This window comes from Barbus barbus (genome assembly GCF_936440315.1).
Source record: "Barbus barbus genome assembly, chromosome: 18".
NCBI classification, from domain to species: Eukaryota; Metazoa; Chordata; class Actinopteri; order Cypriniformes; family Cyprinidae; genus Barbus; species Barbus barbus.
In genome coordinates this window covers 26,092,371-26,115,005 of record NC_136746.1, presented here as the reverse complement: position 1 = coordinate 26,115,005, position 22,635 = coordinate 26,092,371, and the positions used below count along the sequence as shown (strand labels likewise).

At 35.3% G+C, this 22,635-nt stretch overlaps 1 protein-coding gene across 3 annotated transcripts in view; it reads left to right on the top strand.

Annotated features, from left to right (window-relative positions):
• Positions 1-22,635, top strand: part of LOC306884031 (actin-binding LIM protein 1-like) — a gene marked incomplete at its 5' end in the record, with an annotated part of 40,697 nt that continues 18,062 nt past the window's right edge. The window contains 7 exons of one of the 3 annotated variants that reach the window (XM_079439645.1): positions 1-255; positions 13,517-13,651; positions 18,372-18,555; positions 18,711-18,823; positions 20,228-20,363; positions 20,452-20,545; positions 22,443-22,530. In XM_079439645.1, the coding sequence (XP_079295771.1) occupies positions 159-255; positions 13,517-13,651; positions 18,372-18,555; positions 18,711-18,823; positions 20,228-20,363; positions 20,452-20,545; positions 22,443-22,530 (847 nt within the window). Of the gene's footprint in view, positions 256-3,654; positions 3,884-13,516; positions 13,652-18,371; positions 18,556-18,710; positions 18,824-20,227; positions 20,364-20,451; positions 20,546-22,442; positions 22,531-22,635 lie in introns of those variants that run through there. The other 2 variants (XM_079439646.1, XM_079439647.1) reach the window with 2 other exon arrangements.

The following is a 22,635-nucleotide window of genomic DNA, read 5'->3' as shown; positions in this document are numbered from 1 at the left end:
GCCTCAGCACTTTCGTGAGTGTGCGTGCGCGTGTTTGCACGTGGCCACGTGTGAATGTGAATTATTGATGAGGACACAGCCTCAGAAGATCCTGCCGGGCCGTCCTGTGAGTGTGTGAGGTTGGAAGGGTGTGAGTGTGTTTATGTCTGCCAGTAGAGATGGGGGAGAAGAGTGCATTGCACCAGCAAAAACAGCCTCCTTACGATGGACTGTGCAACTACGCCCAAAAAATAACATCCTGCTTCGGGTTGGATGGTAAGTGCAGTTTTGCACATGATTTGTGTTTATCTTGATAGGAGGCTTGTTTTATTTGTGTTTGCACTCGGTTTGTTGTTGCATTGTTTTCCTTTGTAAGGGAGTTGTCTCTGATATGTGCGCTGAAGCTGGACTGGTTTTGTAAGGAGAAACGGGGCGGTTTGCTGTGCTGCAGAAAGATTTATTCTCACTCTACCTCTGCCTTTAATGTGCTGTGTTTAGTTGGAGTTAATTTGCTGTACGCTCCACTTCACAGAAGAAACTCCTACATAAAGGGAAGATGGAAGTGAGTGTAGAGAAAAATACACATCTGAAAGATAAAGATTAATTTAGATGTGAGAGCTTGGCGTGCCATCTATACCATACCTGAGCAGGACATGTTGTCCTGCCCATCCATTGACTTTGGTGCTCTGTGGTGCCAGTGTTGCTTTGCTCAGATACTGAACTGATATCAGTGGATGAATGATTTCAGTGCTCAAGAGCATGTTGAACTCAGTTTGCTTTCTGTTTTATGCCAAGTTTATGTGTCAAGTTCGAGGCATGTGATGTTGTGTTGGGTAAATTGTTTAAAATGTTCAATTTCAGCAATTTCAAATTTGATTTAGCTATTTTTCAAACCTCTTTCCAAAACATTGACATGTCAAATCTGATGCCAGCAGTCCAAAATACACAAAATGATAGACGAGCAGAGTTTCTGATTGGCTACATATGCTGTGTGTGGCTATTGAAATCGCTTATCGGTCAACCACCTTAGCCTGAGGCATTTTAACTTTTAACATGTTAACAGCAACATTGTTCAATGCATTTGAATGAACTAATTTAAATTCACCAAGAGCATCCAGAGGCAGTAAAGTTTAACGTTGAGCGAGTCCTTCTTTAGCTTTTTGCGTTGTATCAAAGTAATTATAGGAACATTTCTGTTAAAGCACAAATGTTTTCAGTATTTTATGGGATATTTCCTTTCTCCTTTTATTAAATTTTTTTTAAATACTTTTCGTGTTGAGGTCAAAGCAGTGCATGAGTCATGTGAAAGGCCTTGAGAGAGATCGGAAGAGAGCTTCATATAACGGAGACAGCAGAGCTGTATTATTCATGAAGCCCTATATCACTCAGAAGCAGAGAAACATCACGAAAAATGCAAGTTCATCCCTCTTTCTCTCTCTCTCTCTAACCTTCTTCCATCTCAATCACTCTAAATCCATCTCGTTACATCGCTCGTTTCCCCTCCCTTTAAAATCTAATTTTCAGTTGACGTAAATTATGTTCAACATTTGACATTTTAAAGATTACATGCCTAATACTAATCCTCCTCAGTCGGCTATAAAATCTGCAGCATCTGCAAAACCCTTTGAGGCTCTTTTTAAAAACCTAGTGATACAATGTTTTAAAGTATTATTAAATATAAAAAAACTGAACATAATATTCAAATTTCAAATAGATTAAATGCAATTTGTTATTAACTAAATCATATTGCCTACACACACAAATATATATCATAAACATGTATGTGTGTCCTTCATCCAGATTTTTCAGTAAAAGTTGTTGTATTGTAATTTGGAGTTACCTTATCCGTCAAGGGTAAACATGATGCAGTAGTTATCTTAAAGCAAGATAATTGCCTTTTTGAACCACCTTTCTTAAAATTCTGCTTATGTAGGCATTTCAGTAGGTTTTGGAACACAGCCTGTGTCTGTTTAATAAGCATAAACTGCTGATCCACAACCTCTCTCTAATGCAGAAAGACCCTTCGTCTATCAGAGCACCACACGTCTGTTCTTAAATCTGATTCTTCACCATGTCATTTCATTAAGGCTGTGGGTTGGTGCTTTTCTCCAGGATTTATTAGCATTTGGTGAATTATCTCGGTCAGTCAATGACAGTGACTAAAGCACTATATGGACAGTGTTATACGTGTGTGTGTGTGTGTGTGTGTGTGTGTATATATGTATATGTATGTTTCTTTTATGTATTTATTTATTTATTTTACATTATTTATTTTACATCAATACTTGCCACCAGCTGTTATTCTGCCCAGAAAGTTGGCAGTAAGGTTTAAAACCCATAATGAAGGTCGACCAGGCAGCACAACAGGAAATTTAGCTGTAGTTTCAATATTAAATGAAGGTCAAAAATAAAATGAAAAGCTGATTGCAATGTCTGTGTAACAGAAGAGACATACTGTGTGTTTAAGAGACAATCCCCAATAGCATAAACTGTTTTTTTTTTTTTTAGAGAGAGAGTCAAGTCCCTGTGTTAATTTATGACCATATGTTCTCACCTATTTTCTCCAGGGGTAAAGGAACAACTGGTGAGGTGTGGGTGGGACTCGTGAATTTGCAATGGTTGTTGCATCTCTAATATCATTTAAGACTTGCAAGACATTATTTGGGCTACAGTAGTTTAAAGTATGGAAAAAAATAACATTTGAATTATTGCTGCAATATCGTCTCTTTATTGTTGTTACATCTGATTGTTTCATTCTGATGGCTTTTCTTTGGAAATGAGATTTTCTAAATTAGAAAATCCTGTGATTTAAAGATTTAATTTAAGCATTATTACTGATCTACATCTATCAGAATCAACACAGAGTTGTTTCCAGCTAATCTTGTGCATTACGTTTCAGTTGTACACTCTTAAAATAAAGGGCAGAAATGCCATGGAAGAACCATTTTGGGTTCCCCAATGAACTTTTCAGTGAATGGTTCTTAAAAGGTTATTTTTTTTTAATATTCTAAAAAATCTTTTTTCACCCTAAAGAACCTTTGGTGCAATGGAAGGGTTCTGTGGGTATTAAATGTTCTTCATGGAACCATAAATGCCAAAAAAGAACATTTATTTTTAAGAGTGTATTAATAGAAAACAGCCTGTGCTTGGGAACAGTATTTTTAGTTGTGTTGGTAAACCTCTCACCAAGGAGCTTGTACCATTGCAGATACTATGCAATAGTATTGCTTGGCCCCGTCCGAGAGATAATCACAGAGTAGACGTCAGGGTTAATCCGCTTAGGCGAAGGCAAGGAGCTATTCGAGCCACTTCTTACTGTCCACTCTGGCATGGGGTTCACCTGTGGTCTTCACCTGAAGCAGAGGTAAGACGTATCATTTTCAGGTGAGGAGCATTACATCTAGCAACCGCTTAATCAGGACGAGCGAGCATACAGTTGAAGATTTAAGATTTGTTAATCTGAAGATCAGAGATCTTTTGGTTGGAGTTTGGTCCTTTCTGCAGACTCACCTGCTGGTACGTGACCTCTGACCACTGGGTCAAAGGGCATTCTGGGAGATCACTGGGAGATCATCATTTAGCCTGGATATTGAGTCTGTTGTGGAGAAGACAAATTCCTAAAGCATTTTTTGTCTAGTTTTGAGGACTAATTGAGAATTCTGAGGTCCTGCCGCCATGCCTTCCCTTCCCACTTTGAACAGCCTGGGGAAACTCTGCGGATCTGGACGCAGTCAGCAAGTGGATCGCACCCGGATCAAACGCACAAACTCTGTCAAACGCATATCTGTCATAGAAGACGGACGTGTGGCAGAAGTGCTGTACCTCGTCCCAAAAGAGTCTGTGATGCAACAGCTGCCGTTCATCAACCCTGAAGACTATTACCTGACTGAGAGCCTATCACCTGGTATGAACAGTTATGGAAATAGATGAATATCATTTCAATTCGTTTTGCTCCTGAAATCAGTCAAATTTAGTCCAGTGATCAACTGAGCAATGGCAATTGTCCAGTTTAGTGGTACATTTATAAGAAACTTAGTATGTCCTAGTTATGTTGTGTCTTTGCTTCCAACATGATTTCATTAGTATTCATATATTTGCATGTAAAGTGTATTTCTAGCACAAATACATTGGTATGCACAATGAATCTTATATATATTTACATATGGGTGAGCGATATGACCAAAATCTTATATTACAATATAATTATTTTTGCTTTGAATAAGTTCATGATATTAAAATTTTTGTTACATACAAATTTCATAATTCTTGTCACCAGTGTCAATATCACAAAAAAAACTAATACTAGGCTAAATAAAAAAAAAACTAATTACAAGCTTCTGAAAGAAACATTCAGAAAGAACAGTCTTTCTGAATGTTCAAAAATGCACAATGAGCAATTTGCATATGCATACAAATGAGATCATCCTGTCCAAACAGAAGCTTAATTGCCGTTCAGTAGAAATGCTTTGCTCGTGTTAGTGGTGCTCTGTGCTGTGAGTTTCCACTGGTTGTAAGTGTGCTAAAGCAGATTATGAAAGTGAATGTCTCGATTGCTAAAAAGGGATTGCATGCTGTTAATGGGATGGAAGTATTTAATTATGCTAATCAAGTGGTAGTTCCCATATAGTGCCAGGAAACATCTTAATCCACAAAACTTTTGTGGCTGTGTGTATGAAGAGGAAAGAGCATTATGCAATGTATTAATCACTACATGATGTCAAAAATGATGGTTCCTGCTGATGAAAATGAGTTTAAGTTTTATGTAACTGTAAACTTCTTCAAGCATGCTTGAGGCAACCAAAAAGGCTTTAATATTACAAGAGAACCATCAGTCAAATCCAGCATGTCAGATTTCCTCAGTCTTTGGATTTCTTGGGATTTGCTGTTGATACACATACTGATCAGTGGCCTGTGGAAACGGAACTTAATTTTGATTTTCTTAAGACATTTTTTACTTATTCTGCTGTGTTCAAAATTTTGGGGGTCCATAAGATTTATTTATTTTTATCACTTAAAAAAAGAATACTGTTATTCAGCAAGGGTGCATTAAATTGATCAAAAGTGACAGTAATGACATTTATAATGCAAAAAAGTATTAAAACTAATAAATTAATAATTAAATAAATGCAGGTCTTTAGATTTTTAATTCATCAGAGAATCCATATCAGTTTCCACCTTTCAATATTTTCACAACACAACAGTTTTCAACATTGAGAAAATAAAAAAAATAATATAAATGAAAATAAAATGAGCATATTAAAATGATTTCTGAAAAATCATGAGACTGGAGTAGTGATGCTGAAAATTCAGCTTTGCATCACGGGAATAAATTACATTTTAAAATATATTCAAACAGAAAACCATCATTTCATATGGTAATAATACAATTGTAAATATTAAATATTACAGTTTTACTGTATTTTTGAGCAAATAAATGCAGCCTTGAAAAGCATAAGACTTCTTTAAAAATCATTAAAAAATCTTACCGACCCCAAACATTTGAACTGTCTCTTCCCATTGTCATTGTATTTCTTGTAGATAATGGGGGTAATGAAACAACAACAGGCACTTTTTTTACATTTTTAAGTCACGTTAAATGTAGTCGAAAAGCATCTATTGCAACCTTTCTTTCATTGCATTGTGCTCCATCTAGCTAGAACTCATCCTGTGCAAAAGGCCTGTAACTACATATTTGTCGATTTATTTTCAAATTGCATTTTCCTCAGCCTTGCTTTCCAGAATCTACCGTATAGATCTGCTTGGCCCAATGAGAGGAGCTTACTTCCTGACATACAGTGGAGAACTAAGAGCTTTTACAGGGTCATCTGAGAAGGGCAGAGACTTGCAGCGGTGTTATTGGGAACGTTAATGGGATGCCAAATCAATGAAAATGCTCTTATGTAAATAACAGTGAGTCATAATTATTTAATAGTGCAGTGCTTTTGCATAGTCATTTGAACAAATTGCTGTGAGTTTGACGCATGTGAAACAATTTTAAGATCTAAATTGGATTCAGAACTGCATGTCGTCTTGTTAGTGTACCAATGTTTCCAAATGATTTTCACAAGAAGAAATGTGTTAGCAATGCACTAAATCAGTCTATGATGAGGTAAAATATGATTTTACTTACGGAAAGGCGTCCATTGATGCTTCTAGGCATGCGAAGGAACTGGAAGTGTGCTGAGGTCAAGCAGCCTTCTCAGGTTGATGGTCCTCAAGTTCCATCTGATCAGTCTCAACCTTAAATGGCACCCCAACAGATCGCCCATTCGCTCACCGCCTAATGCATATCGTACAGAAAAAGCTCTCTGAAATCTCCAGATTCATTCTGATTGCTTTTGGGGATGCACCAGTAAACCTGGAACCTTTACAGTCTTGAATAAGCACTTTTGAAGAAGAAATAATGATTACATTTTCTAAAGATTTTCCAGGTTAGCGGTCAAATCTTTGACTTTTTTTTTTTTTGCACTTCTAAGCAAATTAACCAGATATTCACTATCACAAAAGTGCATTCTGCTTTGCTTTTGGTTTATGCTTGTGAAATTATTGTACTAATTTTAACAGACAGAAATTCTGATTCTGAGTCTACAGACATTTCTGTACATGCTTCTTGTGAATCAATGCTGATTCGGTTGTTTGCAGTTGCAGTTGTTTAAGTTGTTTCTATGCTGTGCCGTGCAAAATGGCCTGAACAAAATGAACGCCAGCAGACAGAAAAAGTCAATTTCATGCTTTTAAGAGCCCTCTAAAAAATAGTCACTAATGAAACTTTTACTATAATAAAATATGTACAATTTATGTTTCTTTTGCGTCATACGTTCTCTCTGCTAATGTAGAGTGTCACTCAGACAGCTGTTGTACTGTGAGGCTAATAGGATCGTCACAGCTTAATCACAGGGATATTCATGGTGGATTCATGTCATGTCTGCTCTCGTGATCCAGACAAGCCTGTGTGATCTGTTAGGATACATCAGGTGAAGATAGCACGGCCGGTCTGTCTCAACACAGTCGCTGACTTGGCAGTTTAGTTATTCTGACTATATGTTGGTCAAAGACCAAAAGGGAATTTACAAGCATCAAACCAATGAAAGTTTAATACAGATTTATTTATTTATTTTTAAATCTGTACATTAGCATATGTCCTGATTAATTAAGCAAAAAATAGCTATTATCATAAATTTTGACCACAATTTACAGAATTATTTTTTTAATTCAGTGTAACAATACTTTATCTACCAAAAATATCGTGTCATGCTTATTTAGGAAAATAATCATTAGATGACTCTTTTAAATATTTACCAATTTGTGCTATTATCCTTCAAAACACTAGGTTTTACCCATTTTTGTCAGCTTATATATATATATATATATATATATATATATATATATATATATATATATGTATATATATATATATATATGTGTATATATATGTTTTTAGTTTAATCAAGCCAAATTGGCAGCTACTGCTTGACAGAGCCGGTAACTTCTGGTTCGCAGAGGAAGATGGGCGAGTCCTCAGATTAATGAGACAGAAAGGGGGATGGGACAGACGGATGGAGGGATGGAGGGAGGGTGGGGGCGTCAGGGGAGGAGACAAGAGGGGTACAGGGGAGCAGGCACGCGCCCGTCTGCCTCTGTTGTTATAGGACACGTTCAGCTTTCTGTCATTCACGTTTTATTCATCCGTATTAGATTTTTTGCTCAGCTATTTGGATGCTGCATTTCTCATCTCACTGGATACGACTCTATCGCTGCTGATTATTGATTCATCTGCACTTATCACTGATGGTCATGGTCAAGAAGAAAGGTAATTGACTGTGTGTGTGTTTTGGAGAGAGTTACTGACCATCTATACATCTCAATGCGGTCACGATGCACACTTTTAAGAGTAAATAGTCACTTTTGTCAATTTGAAGAGGTTTGTCAGAAATGAATCTTGAGGATCACATGCTGTTCTTCATCTGCAGAGATGCTGGATTGATCCCACTCCTCGTTTAAGGTGATTCTGATGCTGTATTGGTTCAACACAGGTTGATATTCCTAGTTTATGTCCAGGTTGCACCGTGTGCTGTCTGAATCACAGGAACTGTTATGTAAGAGAAAGAGTCGCTGTGTGCTGTCGTACCTGTCAGGTCTGCAGGTTAGTGGATTGGAGTTGTCGGTCAGTTGGTTGTGGGACTGTTTAATCTGAGTTTGCGGCACGTCTCCGTTGTTTCGGCAGTGTTGCAGTTTTAAATGGGATGCAGAAGCGTGAGGTAGACACGCGCAGCCTGCAGCCGTCGCCATAGCAACGCTCACAGGAAGGTAGAGGCCATTGTTGTGTCTCGCCTGCAGTGGCCTCTTTCGCTCTTAGGGTGTCTCTTGAAAGACGTCTCATCCCTGCTGCAGTTCATCTGCAGAGACGCAGTGTTTAGCTTCATTTCCAGCACTGACCAATGAATATAAATGGGACATTTATTAGTCTTTTTTTTTCAATACTGAACACTGCAAGTGTAAAATTGATATTTGTATGCATACACATGTAGGTACACTTGAATTAAAAATGTACTCATATAACCAAGTTAATTATTTTAAGATTTGTCCTCATAGATTTATATCCTTGTAGACTTTTGTTATTGATTTGAGAATATATTTAGCTCTTTCCTTTTTAACTCACTAAAATCAAAGGTAACTTGATAATATGTAATAATATGATACTATAATATTGAGATGCTGGCATAAAAATATCTTGCCAAGTGCTGATGCTTAGAGATTTATATTTTTATACATAAAGTGACAAGCAAACGCTGTGCTAAAATTGTCATATAAAATCATGGTTTCAAAGTAATATATTATTTATAATAAAATAGTTATTTATGATTATTTTATTTTTATTTTGCACTTGGTGCCTATGGTGACATTTAATTTGGTTAGTTTCTACCAAGTTTGATACACAACAAACAAAACATATCTAGCCTTATATAATCAGCAGTGATTATAATAAGCATTATTATATAGAAGCAGTCATATTTATCTTTTGTTTGTTTTTTGAAGGATGCATTAAATTGATAAAAAAAATTCAAATAAATGCTGTTCTTTCAACATTGATAATCATCAAATCAGCATATTAGAATGATTTCTAAAGGATCATGTGACACTGAAGACTGGAGTAATGATGCTGAAAATTCAGCTCTGCATCACAGGATTATATTAGATATTAAAATAGAAATAAGCTATTTCTCGGTACTGCTGTTTTCATAGTATTTTGTTTAAATAAATATATAGCTTTGCTTGCTTTTCTTTTTCAAAAACATTAAATTCTTACCAAAAATGTTTGAAGGGTAGTGTACTTTGGAATTTAAGGCCCAAAAATATGGTAAATTTAATGTTAATGGCATGGTATTTTTGGTGAAATTGTAAGATGGAATTGCATGTACCCTTCATGAGAAAATGTACTCAATCGTTGTGTGTTCTGTGTATTTCTCTATTATTAGAGTAATGTGTTGTTAGTTTAGCAAAATGCTAGTGCAAAACTCTTTTGAAATGAATTGTATTCAGGTCAATATCACTGTAGGGTGCCTTTTGGTGTATGTATATATATATATATATATATATATATATATATATATATATATATATATATATATATATATATATATATATATATATATATATATACATTTTCTAAAAACAAAATTAAATTTTTTTAGTAAGAAGGTGCGTGTTATGTTGCTTTGTTCCATGCACTGCTCATTAAATTTGAATGAGAGTAGAATACAGTCAAATCATACAATTTTTAAAAAATGTTCTCTATTAATATTTTGTAAATTTTTTGTTAAACTCAATTTGAGTGTATTGATAATTTGATAATAAAAACAATATTTTTATTTAATAAAAAAGTTTTTCCATGTCCCTTGAATGGTTATCCTCCCTGTCGTGTTGGGAAATCCACCCATTTAAGAAAAGGCCATCCCCTTTAGTGACATCAGGACAACAGATATTTTGTCTCTTCAATGGCGGGAGTTTTAACCGCTTAGGTGAATAAATTGGTGACTTTTTAATTGACTAATTTTCTTCGTATGAGTTTGCTTACTTGCTTTTCCCAAGCTTAACATGTCCACCCTGTCATATATCAATACGACACGTATATCAGTGTGATTGGACTGTAAAAAATTTCAGACCTCCCAACTCAAAATTTTCTAGTGACTGATTACAGAAGTAACAAAATTCAGTTAGCAGAAATTCAATTGGCCCAATGGAAAAATGTAGATGTAATCAGTCACAACTCAATCTCGTTTCATCCAAGGCAGCTGTCTGTAGTCAGTAGAGCGAGTCAGTCGGCTGTAGTGATGCTGATGTAATATCAGTACTGCTGTGCTCTCAGAGCTGGAGGTTAACTCTTCTGACCAGTCCACTTAATCTTGTGCCACTTCAGAGCTTAATCACCATAAATGCCTGCTTGTGTGGAGGAAGTGTTCTATAAAGCTTCACTAAGAGTTTGGATGAAGTACAGTAGCTGTCATCTACTCTCCTACATTATTACTGCTAAACATGGGACCCGTCAGTGCAGTATTTGTTTTTTTTGTTTTTTTACATTAGTGAATCATTTATAAGGCTTGTAAACTGTGAGAACTGTTATATGAGAAAAAATATGCTTGCAACTGTAAGATCAGTCACAACTACCTTTTTTTAATTGTTTTTATTTTTATTTATTTTTTTACAGGCTTCCATTAGGACCTGATTCATATCTGAGACCAGAATAGCTATGTGTAAATTATAAGATGACCTGTTTTTTGGGAACGCACACTGGATTGTCACATTTTCACTTCTAAAAATTGTACATTTAACAATATTTTACTGTAAAATTACATTAGGTCAACATTAGGCTGTTTTCACCATACAGCATAAGGGAACTACCGTTAACTGTTATCAGCTTTTTTCTAGGAGAATTTTAAGTCTTTTTAAGGAATTAATACTTTTTATTCACAAGGATGCATTAAATTGATCAAAAGTGACAGTAAAGACATACCCTCGGTTTCACAGACTGAAATGGATGTTTGAGCTGTCTCAACTGAAAATATCTTGCTCTGACATATCTTAAAATATGTCAGTGTCATTGTTCTGTGTCAGGATGCACACCTTAATGTTTTCTTCTAAGGCATTTTTGTAAAAGTTGCTTAAATATCTTAATGTAACTAAAGCCTAGTCCTGGCTTAAGCTAAGCCCCGTTTGTGAAACCGGGCCATAATGTTGCAAAAGATGTCTATTTCAAATAAATTATGTTCTTTTGAACTTTCTATTCTTCAATGAATCCTGAAAAAAAATGTTACTTGTTTACCTAAACCAGCACAAATGTTTTTAACATTGATAATAATAATAACTTTTTGTGTAATTTTACAATAAAACACTGTTAAATGTTCAAAAAACAAAAAAAAAACTTGTTTTATAATTTACAGTGAAAACTGTAAATTAATGTTCCCAGAAATCTCATAAGAGTACATTAGGGTTGGATGTTAATGAAATATTTTTATACTTAAAATGTTGCTACTGTATCTTTTTACCATATTTACAGTTAACTACTGGTTCTTTCACTTTTTTCACCATATAGGGTAAGGGATCTTATCATTAACCAATTAACAGTTTTTCTAGTATAATATTTACAGTCTTTTATCATGAAAAATTATGACATTTTTTACTGTGTGTGTGTATATATATATATATATATATATATATATATATATATATATATATATATATACAGTATATATATGTGTATATATATATATATATATATGTATATATATATATATATATATATATATATATATATATATATATATATATACATGCATACATATATATATATATATATATATATATATATATATATATATATATATATATATATATATATATATATATATATATAGCAGTTGGTGCCAATAGCCTTGTGGGAAGCGTCAAAATATAGCATTGCGCTATGGTCGTCCCGAGTTCGAATCCCAGGTCGAGGACCTTTCCTGATCCCGCCCACTTTCTCTCTCTCTTTCTCCCACTTCGCTTCCTATCACTTCTACACTGTCCTACTAATAGCCTATAGTCAAATAAATAAATAAAAGAAATGCCCTAGCAACCATCCACAACACCATAGCATCCTGTCAGTAAATTTTGCATGAGCAAGCACCACTCAAATCTTGTTTTAATCTCATAAAAGCAAGGAAACAATTAACACTGGTTCATTTGCATTTTATCTCACTGTACCCTTTTTCTTGTTTTTAAATGCAATTTCATTGATATTTTCCTGAATACTAAATATGTTTGGAGGATAATGGTGCTTCAGCTCTGGCAGTGAGAGATACGGCTCTGATCCCACTTTCCAGTGCTTTGTTTGGCTTGGGACGGGAGGGTGGAGAGGGTGTGGAAAGGGGGCAGGGAAAGAGAGTCGACTCATAAATATGTATGAAAAAAGTCTGTGTCTGCGAAATGAATGTCCCACGAGACATGTACAATCCAGCACACATGCACTGGTGCACATGCACACAGCCTTGTCTGTGATGGTGATTCGGCAGCGCAGGGACTGTCTGTGTTTGATGCTCGACACTCCGGGACAGAATCAGTCGCTCCTTCTGGATTAGTGTAGACACAGCTGAGAGAGGGAATGATGGGTTAGAATGGAGTACACTTAAAATCAAAGCCTCCAGATGGGGGTTTTCGCTGTAAGAAGAACAATTTTGGGCTCCCCAAATAACCTTTTAGTGAACCGTTCTTAAAATAACCACTATTTTCTTAGTGTTAAGAGCATCTGAAGAACCTTTATCCACTAGAAAGAACATTTTGTGGAATGGAAAGATTCCATGGATCTTAAAGGTTCTTCATGAAACCATCAATGCCAATGAAGAACCTTGAAAAATAGAGGATTGCAATTGTAGAGGATGTTTTGAATAAAGTGATGCTCAAAACTAATGCAAAATAAATGGAAAACAAATGCAGATCGATAATAGTAAAAGCTTTGTGTGTTTGCTGAACACTTTCTCCAGGGGAATGAGGAATCATGCAGTACGTCTCAATGCACAACTGATAATCAGGTTTTGTGGACATCTGAGGTGATGTGGTGGTATTTTTGAAAGGGATATTTGACGGTACAGGATCTGCTGTGTGGATTTTATTGGAGGCAGAGACATGCATTTATACAGTCTTTCTTGTGCCTTTTTTGTTTTCAGCACTGCTTGCAATTGGATTTCGTGTCAAATATCCAGTTTACAGCCATGATTTTAAGGTGCAGCGAGACTTTTTTTTTTTTCTTTAGACATTGTTTTGTCTAAAATGTCTTACTGCCACATTTCATCATTTTAATACATCTTTTCCCGAAAAAAAAATTCTGACCTTAAACCTTTGCACAGTAGTGTACTTAAGCTTGACTTTGCTATGTTACTGAATATAATATTGTATTTCACATTCAAGGTCTGCACAAGCATCTCATATTCCACAGATATTGCACTGTTGTTCTGTAAGCACTAGTATAGACAGTGACAAAACTTTTGTTCTTTCTGTACAGTGGCCCATACACAGGAAGCTCACCACCAGACGGAGAAGCCTTTGATACGCTGTGCTAAATGTGGGGAGGTGTGCAAGGGAGAGGTGTTACGAGTTCAGGCCAAACACTTCCACATCAAGTGCTTCACATGCAAAGGTGAGTGAATGAATGTCTTATGCACATATACAAACCGTCAGTCCCTGTTACATACATTGGAGACCTTCGGTGCCATGAAGCCAAATGCTGAATGAGGAAGTGATGTAAATTAGAAGTCTTCAGAAAAGGAGTGGTATATACTGGACTTTTGTCTATCTTATAGCTTTTTAAATGAGAGCGCAACAATCTAATAACATGTCTGGGCCATATTTTACCATGCACAAAATTCAAAAGAAAAGCATAAGAAATTAATTTTCTTTTGATTTTACTGAAAAATGACAAGTAGACAGTTTTTGTGCATTTGGTTGCATATTCAAAGTGAAATCCTCCCTGTCTGAGATTCTGAGTTTTTCCTATAAATGTTTCTGAAAGCTGTCTAACACCTCTTGTGTACGTCTCCTATGACTCCTCTCTCCTGCCAGAATTCAGGATCACTGTGTAAGTGTTATAGATGAGCTCCAGCTTGACCTATTTAGCATGTGTTTCTCAGAATCTACGATAAATCTTACAAATATACCTGACCCACTTGAATTTGTAGTCAATATATTACCTCTATATGGACAGGTGAGGTTACCAACAACAGTGAGTCACACTTTAAATGACAGTAGATAACATGAACTTGAATATATATGTTTTTCTATAATTAATTTAAACATTGTATTATTATATTTTTTAGAGGGTTAAGTTTTTGAATGATAAGAATGCACAGTATACACTTATGTACATTTTAACCTAAAATAATTATATTAACAAAAATCGAATAGGTATATTTTATGAACATAATTTATGGACTACTGAAATCATTGTGTAATGCGAATTTCATATCATAAGGCTCATATAAGTTTGAAATATATATTTAACATAACCTTTTTTTTAAGACCAGGGTCATTAGGTGATGTTCACTTGCTTCAATGCTTTATGCTGAACTTACTGATACAGTGTCTGATTTACCACGTCACTATAATAACCCCAACAAATCCATCTTTTTTTAACAAATCCACTTGTTTTAACAAAACACTCAAGATTATGCTGACTATTTTGTCAGCAATACTTGAGTCACGTATAGGCCTGGATATAATACAGTTCTACATTGCGAAGTAAATCTTGTCGTGCCTGAGCTTGATCCAATTAACCCAGAGACTTTCCCTCTGTCCCACTGTCCCACTTCAATTAGAGAGAGCAGCATTATAATATAAGATCTGCTCGGTGAGAACAAGCTAAGCTGACTGACACAGTCACATCTATTTGGCACATGACCATTTTTGGGGAATAATTAATGGGAAGAGCCTTGTACATACAGTATATACACTACAGGTCAAAGTTTGTACATTTATTGTTACAATTTTTTTTCACATTTTAGATTAATCGTCATCAAAACTATGAAATAACACAATATGTAATTTATGTAGTGATCAGAATTGAGTTCACATGTATGCTGGACAGCTCCAACGCAAATAAAATGAAATAAAATTGAAGTTTTCTACAAAATTAATTTGCATTAAATTTAATTTTTTTTTTTTTTTTTTTAAGATAATGACAAACATATTTCTGTCAAGTGTGTCCAAACTTTTATTTTGGAAGTATACAGTACATTGGTACAGTAATTTTTATTTGTATTATATGTTATATTATTGTATTGTATGTTTTATTATTTATTGTATTCTCTATGTTATTTTAAATTGATAAATACTTTCTGTCACACTGAAGCACATGACAATGTTGGTGTTTTGGGGGAACACTTTTAAAAAGTTACTTTTAAAAGTAATGTATCACTTAAAAAGTAACGCATTACATAATTTTTAGCACTAAAAAGCAGCCTGATTCGTCGTCATTTGTAGGTTTTGTTGTGTTTTTTAGCTTCAGCTAGACAGAAAGATCTCAAATTTACAGTACGTTGAATATTTAATACCTCACCCAGCCAATTTCCCTCACACAGGACTGAGTTCATGCCATTCTCTGACCTCTGACCTCTGATCTCACTGGCCTCTAAATAAATCACAGACAGCGACAATGACATTGACTGAGGAAAAGATAGAAAGAGTGACTCAGCAGACCTATTTTTGAACTAGGGATTTAACAGTTCTTAAATTATAAATAGGCAAGGTGATAATGAGAATGAGATATTAAAATCTTTTGTGCCGACTCTTGATCAGACTACACTGAAATTGGAGTTGAATTTGAACATGACCTGTAGTAATCTGAGCAGATAATCAGTGTAAGAGCTAATCATCTACTTTGTGTTCAACACCCTCGGGGATTATGCCATCTTTACTGTAAGTCTATGTAATAATAATCAGCTTATCTAATCATCTAAGCACTTCAGAGCCGCATAAAGACGACTAGATCATTCTTTTCTTCATTTATAGGCACACAACCTGGTTTACTTCCATAATGTGACAAATTATGTGCAATAAGTCCAATAGTTTGCCCAAAATGAAAATTTGCTTAACATTGACTCACCTTTAGGCCATTCAAAATGTCAATGTGTTTATTTTTATAATCACAACAGATTTGGAGAAATTTAGTGTTACATCACTTGCTCACCAATGGATCTGCTGTGAATGGGTGCCGTCAGAATGAGAGTCTGGAGTGTTGTGGGTTACTTGAGGATTATTGTCATGTTTTTATCAGCTGTTTGGACTCTCATTCTGACGGCACCCATTCACGGCAGAGGATCCATTGGTGAGCAAGTGATGTATTGCTTCATTTCTCCAAATCTGTTCAAATGACGAAATAAACTCATCTTCATCTTGGATGGCCTGAGGGTGAGTGAACTTTCAGAAAATGTTCATTTTGGGGTGAACTATTCCTTTAAGTGGTTCCTGAAGAACAAAAAGTTCATTTTAAATATTTTTTTTTAACACATGAGCATATTTCAGTTTTCCAATTGCATATCTATTTTTAAACGTTTATATTTAGATATTTTTTTACATCATTCTTTAATTTCTTAAAGGCATGCAAATGCATGTCATTTTAAAGTTAAAACTAAAACTTTAAAATCAGCTCAGAATGAATAAAAGTTTAAAATCTGAATCTTGGAGTTAATGAATTCTTTTGTGTCTGGGTCATCCAGAGATGAAAGTCCGCTTGTAGGAAATGTGTCAGAGGATGTTGTTACCAAGTCCATTACTTATTCATTTATTCATCAGATCAAACGATTCAGTGATGCTTTTCAAAAGGACATGCTGTCATATTGTTTATTCCCTAACAGACTGATATTGGTTGTGGTGCTTGTTTTGGTTCAGGTTAACTTGGGGATGCTGGGATGAATATTTTTGTGTCTTTTTTTGCTCTTAGACCCTTTTACTTGTGTAAAAGGTGCATTACCTTTTTCCATAGTAAATAGTATGTTATTCAATTTTAGTATTAAAATAATACATTTATTTAGCATATTTATATTTCTCTCACATGATCTGTGAAACTACCATGGGGTTGAGTTGTCCTCATACGGCCCCTGCAGAAGTTTCTCAGTGCATAAGCTCATTTTATTGGAGCGGATGGTGTAGAAGGCTATGAGAAACACTGGAGTGAGTTACATAACAGCACTGCAGAGCTCTTCTGCATACTACATACACATTGTACACATCTATTATACTTCAACTCGCTCGTTCTCTCTGTAAATCTCACATGCTGCATTAGACACGGCCTCGAGTCTCCCCACAGGAACCCAGAATGAGGTGCGGAAAGTCATGAAAGATGGTTACCTGTCAGTATTGCTTTTGTGTTTGTGTTTTTTAAAACCAGACTCCAAACAGAAAGTGGCTAAAGGAGCTCTTAAGAGCTTAAAATGAAGCACAATGAGCTCTAAATATGTTTCAGATAGCCTGTTGGTTCAGATTAGACATGTCAAGGTTTTCTGACTATTATGTTTTCTCAAGATCATGGTTTGGCCATTGTCCTCCACTGAGGTTTATTTTTACAGTTGCTATTTCTAGTGAGCCAATTATGCTGCATTATCCTGTTACAAGAACAGAAATCCATGACAAAGAAACCAATATATCCTTTGCAAAGTCAAGGTTCACACCCAATTGTTTTTGTCATAATTTGTTCACCGGCTGTTGTTCCAAGTCTTTGTGACTCTTTTACAAAATATTTTTGAAAAATGAGTTAGGACTGGGGCTATATTGCGCTCCAACATGACTGGGCTATATAGCTAAAATGAGAGAGAGAGAGAGAGAGAGAGAGAGAGAGAGAGATACAGTAGGTATCATTATGATATATCTCTGTATTTATGTACTTTGATCTTTTTGCACTGAACCAGCTTCAAAGGGCGCTTTTTATTCATTTATAGAAACCATAATTTTGGCTAAACATCAATTGCATTTAAAAGTTTTCATGTAAGAACTAAAATACTCGGTATGCCCTCAATATTTTACCTATATTTTAGTTAAAATATTCAGGGAATATTTTCAAAATTTCAGTATATAGTTCAGTATATCCGTATACAGCAATAAACAGCATTTACATATATTTTAATTAAACATTTTATTGCAAAAAAAAAAAAAATGGCACACGGGAACTTCAGTAAACAATTTTCATCAATACTGCACACTATTCAAATTCACATTTATTTCCTCTGCCATTTTGTCTATTGAAGTTTAAATCAGAGATGCAAATAAAGTGTGACTATAGTTGCTGGATATTGGTAGGGATTCTACACCCTTGTAACATTTTAATCATAATTCATAAAAAGCATGCATTTGTTTGTGTTTTGTTTTAGTATGTGGATGCGATCTGGCTCAGGGAGGATTCTTCATGAAGAATGGAGAATATCTGTGCACTCTGGACTACCAGCACATCCACGGCACCCGCTGTAACATCTGTGGAGAGTTTGTGGAGGGGGAGGTGGTGACTGCGCTCGGCAAGACCTACCACCCAACATGCTTTGTGTGCACAATCTGCAAGTAAGAGCTTATGGACACTCACACATACAAACGCACACACATACACCAATCTTCAAGTAAGAGCCTATGGACACACACACATTGTCATTGTGGTTTATGGTAAGTCCAACACCGAGAGGAGTTTTAACAGTGATCGTATATTTTATGACCTACAGGAGACCATTTCCTGCTGGAGACAGAGTGACGTTCAATGGGAAGGACTGTCTGTGTCAGTTCTGCGCAGAGCCCATGTCTCCAGGACCCACCAAAGATGTTGTTGGACCCAGCAGTGAGTGCAGGAACTGCACATCTAAACCTCCATATGAGTGAATGTCACATAACCGGTCAAGTTCATATTCAGGGTCATATTTCAACCCAAAATCTAGATAAAATAACTAGTTTTATTCATAAAAGTTAAAAACATCTCTAACCAGATTAATAAAAAGCTCATTCCCATTAGTGAAATATGTAAATAAGTATCTATACATATGTGTGTGTGTGTGTGTGCGAGTGTATTTTATATAATTATGTAATCATATATGCTGCGTTTATTTGATCAAAAAGACAGTGAATCAGTAATAAATTAAACACATTTCCAGCCAAATCAACAAAAAGCTAATTTCCATTAGTGAAATATGAGAAAATGTTATATTATTTTAAAATGTAAAAATTTGTGCACATCATGGTAGAATTTGTTATTCTACATTGAATTTTTGCATTATTTATGAATTCATTAGCTCCAACATTTAGCGGTATTTAAGTAGAAATACTGTTACCGTAAATCATCATCACCAAAAATTAAAAGAATAAAGAATATGAAATCATAAAAACAAAATATTACAATGCAAAAAAGGCTTATTTTTCTCACACAGTGCAATTCCTTAATTCCTTTGTTTTATTTTATTTAGGCAACATCTTACCCAGTTTAAAACCAAAAGTGTCTAGCCAGAAGGAATAAAGAAGTTGTTTCCACATTTCATCATACTAACATTTCTCATTATCTAATTTTGATACATAAGCATTATAAATCAGATTATTTAATCACAACTTCCTCAATGCACATTTAAACTATTAAAGTAATAAAATAAAAAATACCATCAGCATACATTAACTATACTAAAAGTACAAACTGCCACATCCACACAGGAACTTAAAGTGATTGTATAAAATCCTGTAAAGCCACTTAGAGATCCTCTGGCATGGATATACATGTAAAACGGTAAATTATTCAGACTATCTCCCTTTGTTCCCTTTTCCGTGCATTTGGGGCTTTTGGCCAGGATCCACCTACTATAATAAATAATTCATATTAATTTCCATTTAAGCCTTTAAGCTCGACTACTAAAGCCAATGATCTTCTTTCATCTACAAGATATAAAGCAAAATGTGAAGAAAAAACACCAGGCAGATATTAACTGGAGTTAATACAGCAGTGTTGTTGATACATGCCACCGTGTGAGTCAATAATGTCCTGATGCAATAGATCAAGACTGTGTTCAGATCATTTTATGTTCACAAAATACTGATCAAGCCTAAAAAATGATTTGAATGTCTTTGCACAGAAATAATGGCCCAAACTGAGTTGTTTGTGTGAAACTTCAGAATTCAAAGATGTTATTTTTACAGGAAAAAGCATGAGTCGAGTTAGTCAGATACGTTTTTCTCTGTGTGTGTGTGTGTGTGTGTGTTTCAGGTTGTGCGGGCTGTGCAGGTTGTGGCAGAGATATTAAGAACGGTCAGGCTCTGTTGGCTCTAGAGAGTCAGTGGCATTTGGGCTGTTTTAAATGTAAGGCCTGTGCCAAAGTATTGACTGGAGAATACATCAGCAAGTAAGACACATTTATACACACAATCCATGCATTCCATCCAAAATAATGCATGACGGTATGCATTGGTTTGTTTTCTGTATGTGTGCAGAGATGGCGCCCCTTACTGTGAGCACGATTATCAGGTCTTGTTTGGAGTGCAGTGTGAAGCATGTCAGCAGTTCATCACCGGGAAAGTCCTGGAGGTACAGAAAAACATACACACACACACACACAGAGTTCTGGGGTGTATTTCAGAAAGCACGGTTAACTTACCATCAGCTAAACCCTGAACTTTCCGTTGATTAACTCAAAATCTGCTTACTCGAGGTATGTTGGTTCCAAAAACACGTCCGGGAGTAAGTTCATTCAACACAGAGTAAGACTCAAGACATTCTCAACACAGCGACGAATCGACGAGTCACTATGGAAACGGACGCTAAGAAAAAGTGTGCCATGCTGTTTCTTTCTTCTTCTTTTGTTCAGTTTGTCATTTACATGCTTAGTGCATATCGCCACCTAATTGATGGTTGTGCAATCATTTTCTTTTTTTTCCGTTTAAACTTTAATCCTTGAGAATAATAATTATATTGGTTTGTTTGATGCTATTTATATATTAAGCCATATAAATGTATATAATATAACAAATTAAACATTACCGTGTCATAATAGTGATGCAAAAAATGCTCCTTCACAATTAATGCAAATCTATTTCGGCTGTCGCAAATAAAGTCAAAAATGAAATGCAAAGTGCCAAGTGCGGCATTAAATTTAGATCTTCTCATGTCGCATCAGATGTCTTTTTATGCATTTTTGCAGTGTTCAGCATTATAACCACGTTTCTATTGAGTAAATGAATGCACATCTGTTAACATTAGAAGTTCTTTTCTTAATAGAAAAGTTTATTTCTGACCCTGACCTGCATCTAATGCATTAACATTAAGCAGAAAGTAGCTTAAAATCTTAAGCAAATAATTTGATAGCCTAACATTTTGACACTTCAGCACCCTGTCGGAATATGTCCAACTTCCTGTTTGAAAAGGAAATATGTCAACACAGGAAAGAAAATTGCATTCATCGAATGAGCCATCAAGTGACAACCCAACACAGTACTGAAATGTTTTGTTTATATCATATTCAGTTGCTTAAGTCATTCAAACGTTCTGGTCAGCACAAACCATGTTTATCTATGTATTATATAATGTAGTCCTGGTCATATTTTCTCATTTTTCTTTTTTAAGATTTTTCAGAGCAGACATGTGACCCCTTTTGGAATCCTAACCCACCATTTACGAATCGCTGTTTTTAGATGAACAGTGTATTTATCACTTGACAGCACAAATCACACTCCTGTATGCCCCTCAACAAAACACACTGATTGTGACACAGACCTGCAGCACAAAAGCATGTTACACACGTCTGATCTATCACAGATAACCGTCTAGAGTTTCACAACAGGCTCACATCAGACTCTACAGTATTGCAATAGGAAGTTTCATCCAGCTAATTGAATCTGATTGGCTGCGAGAGAGACAGTTGCCGTTTCTCATCACACTTGTGACTGTTTTCCTGTTTGTTATAATGGAATGTGTTTGTGCATCGCTGCTCAGGAGTGAAATAGACCCTGTATGAATTACTTTGAGTAGTTTGAGGTCACAAGATATTGCACAGTAAGTCTCTCTCAAGACTGATTTTTGTTAATGAATGTAAAATCATTTTAATGTTGTTAAAAATGACTAGTAAATTTCAGAAATAATTACAGAAGCAGTTAAGAAATAATCATTGACACTGCATTAATTGTTAAATTGTTAAATTAATTAAGCATTGAATTAAATGTGAAATTTTGAAGTAGAAAAACTAAAATAGTATTTTTTTTTTTAAATGTACTCCAGTAATCTTTGTTTTATTTACAGCTCTTTAAAGAGAGTCTGCAAACACAGAACATTTCTGTATTATATTTGATAAGCTCGTTGGTTCTGGTCATTTGAATAAAATATGTGCGGCCTCACACGATACACATGCAAAACATCAGCTTCTCTGTAACAGTCTGTTTGGGTTATCTGTAATAGCTGTTATACAGTTTGAGTGTGTGTTTCTCCACAGGCTGGAGACAAGCACTACCACCCCAGCTGTGCTCGCTGTAGCAGGTGTAACCAGATGTTTACTGAAGGAGAGGAGATGTACCTGCAAGGTGAGTACACCACATATCATACACATTTATTCTGGAACCTTTCTTGTTTTACTAAAACAGAATGTCAAACCCCTTTTTTTATGATTTAACAGGCCTGGTCAACTA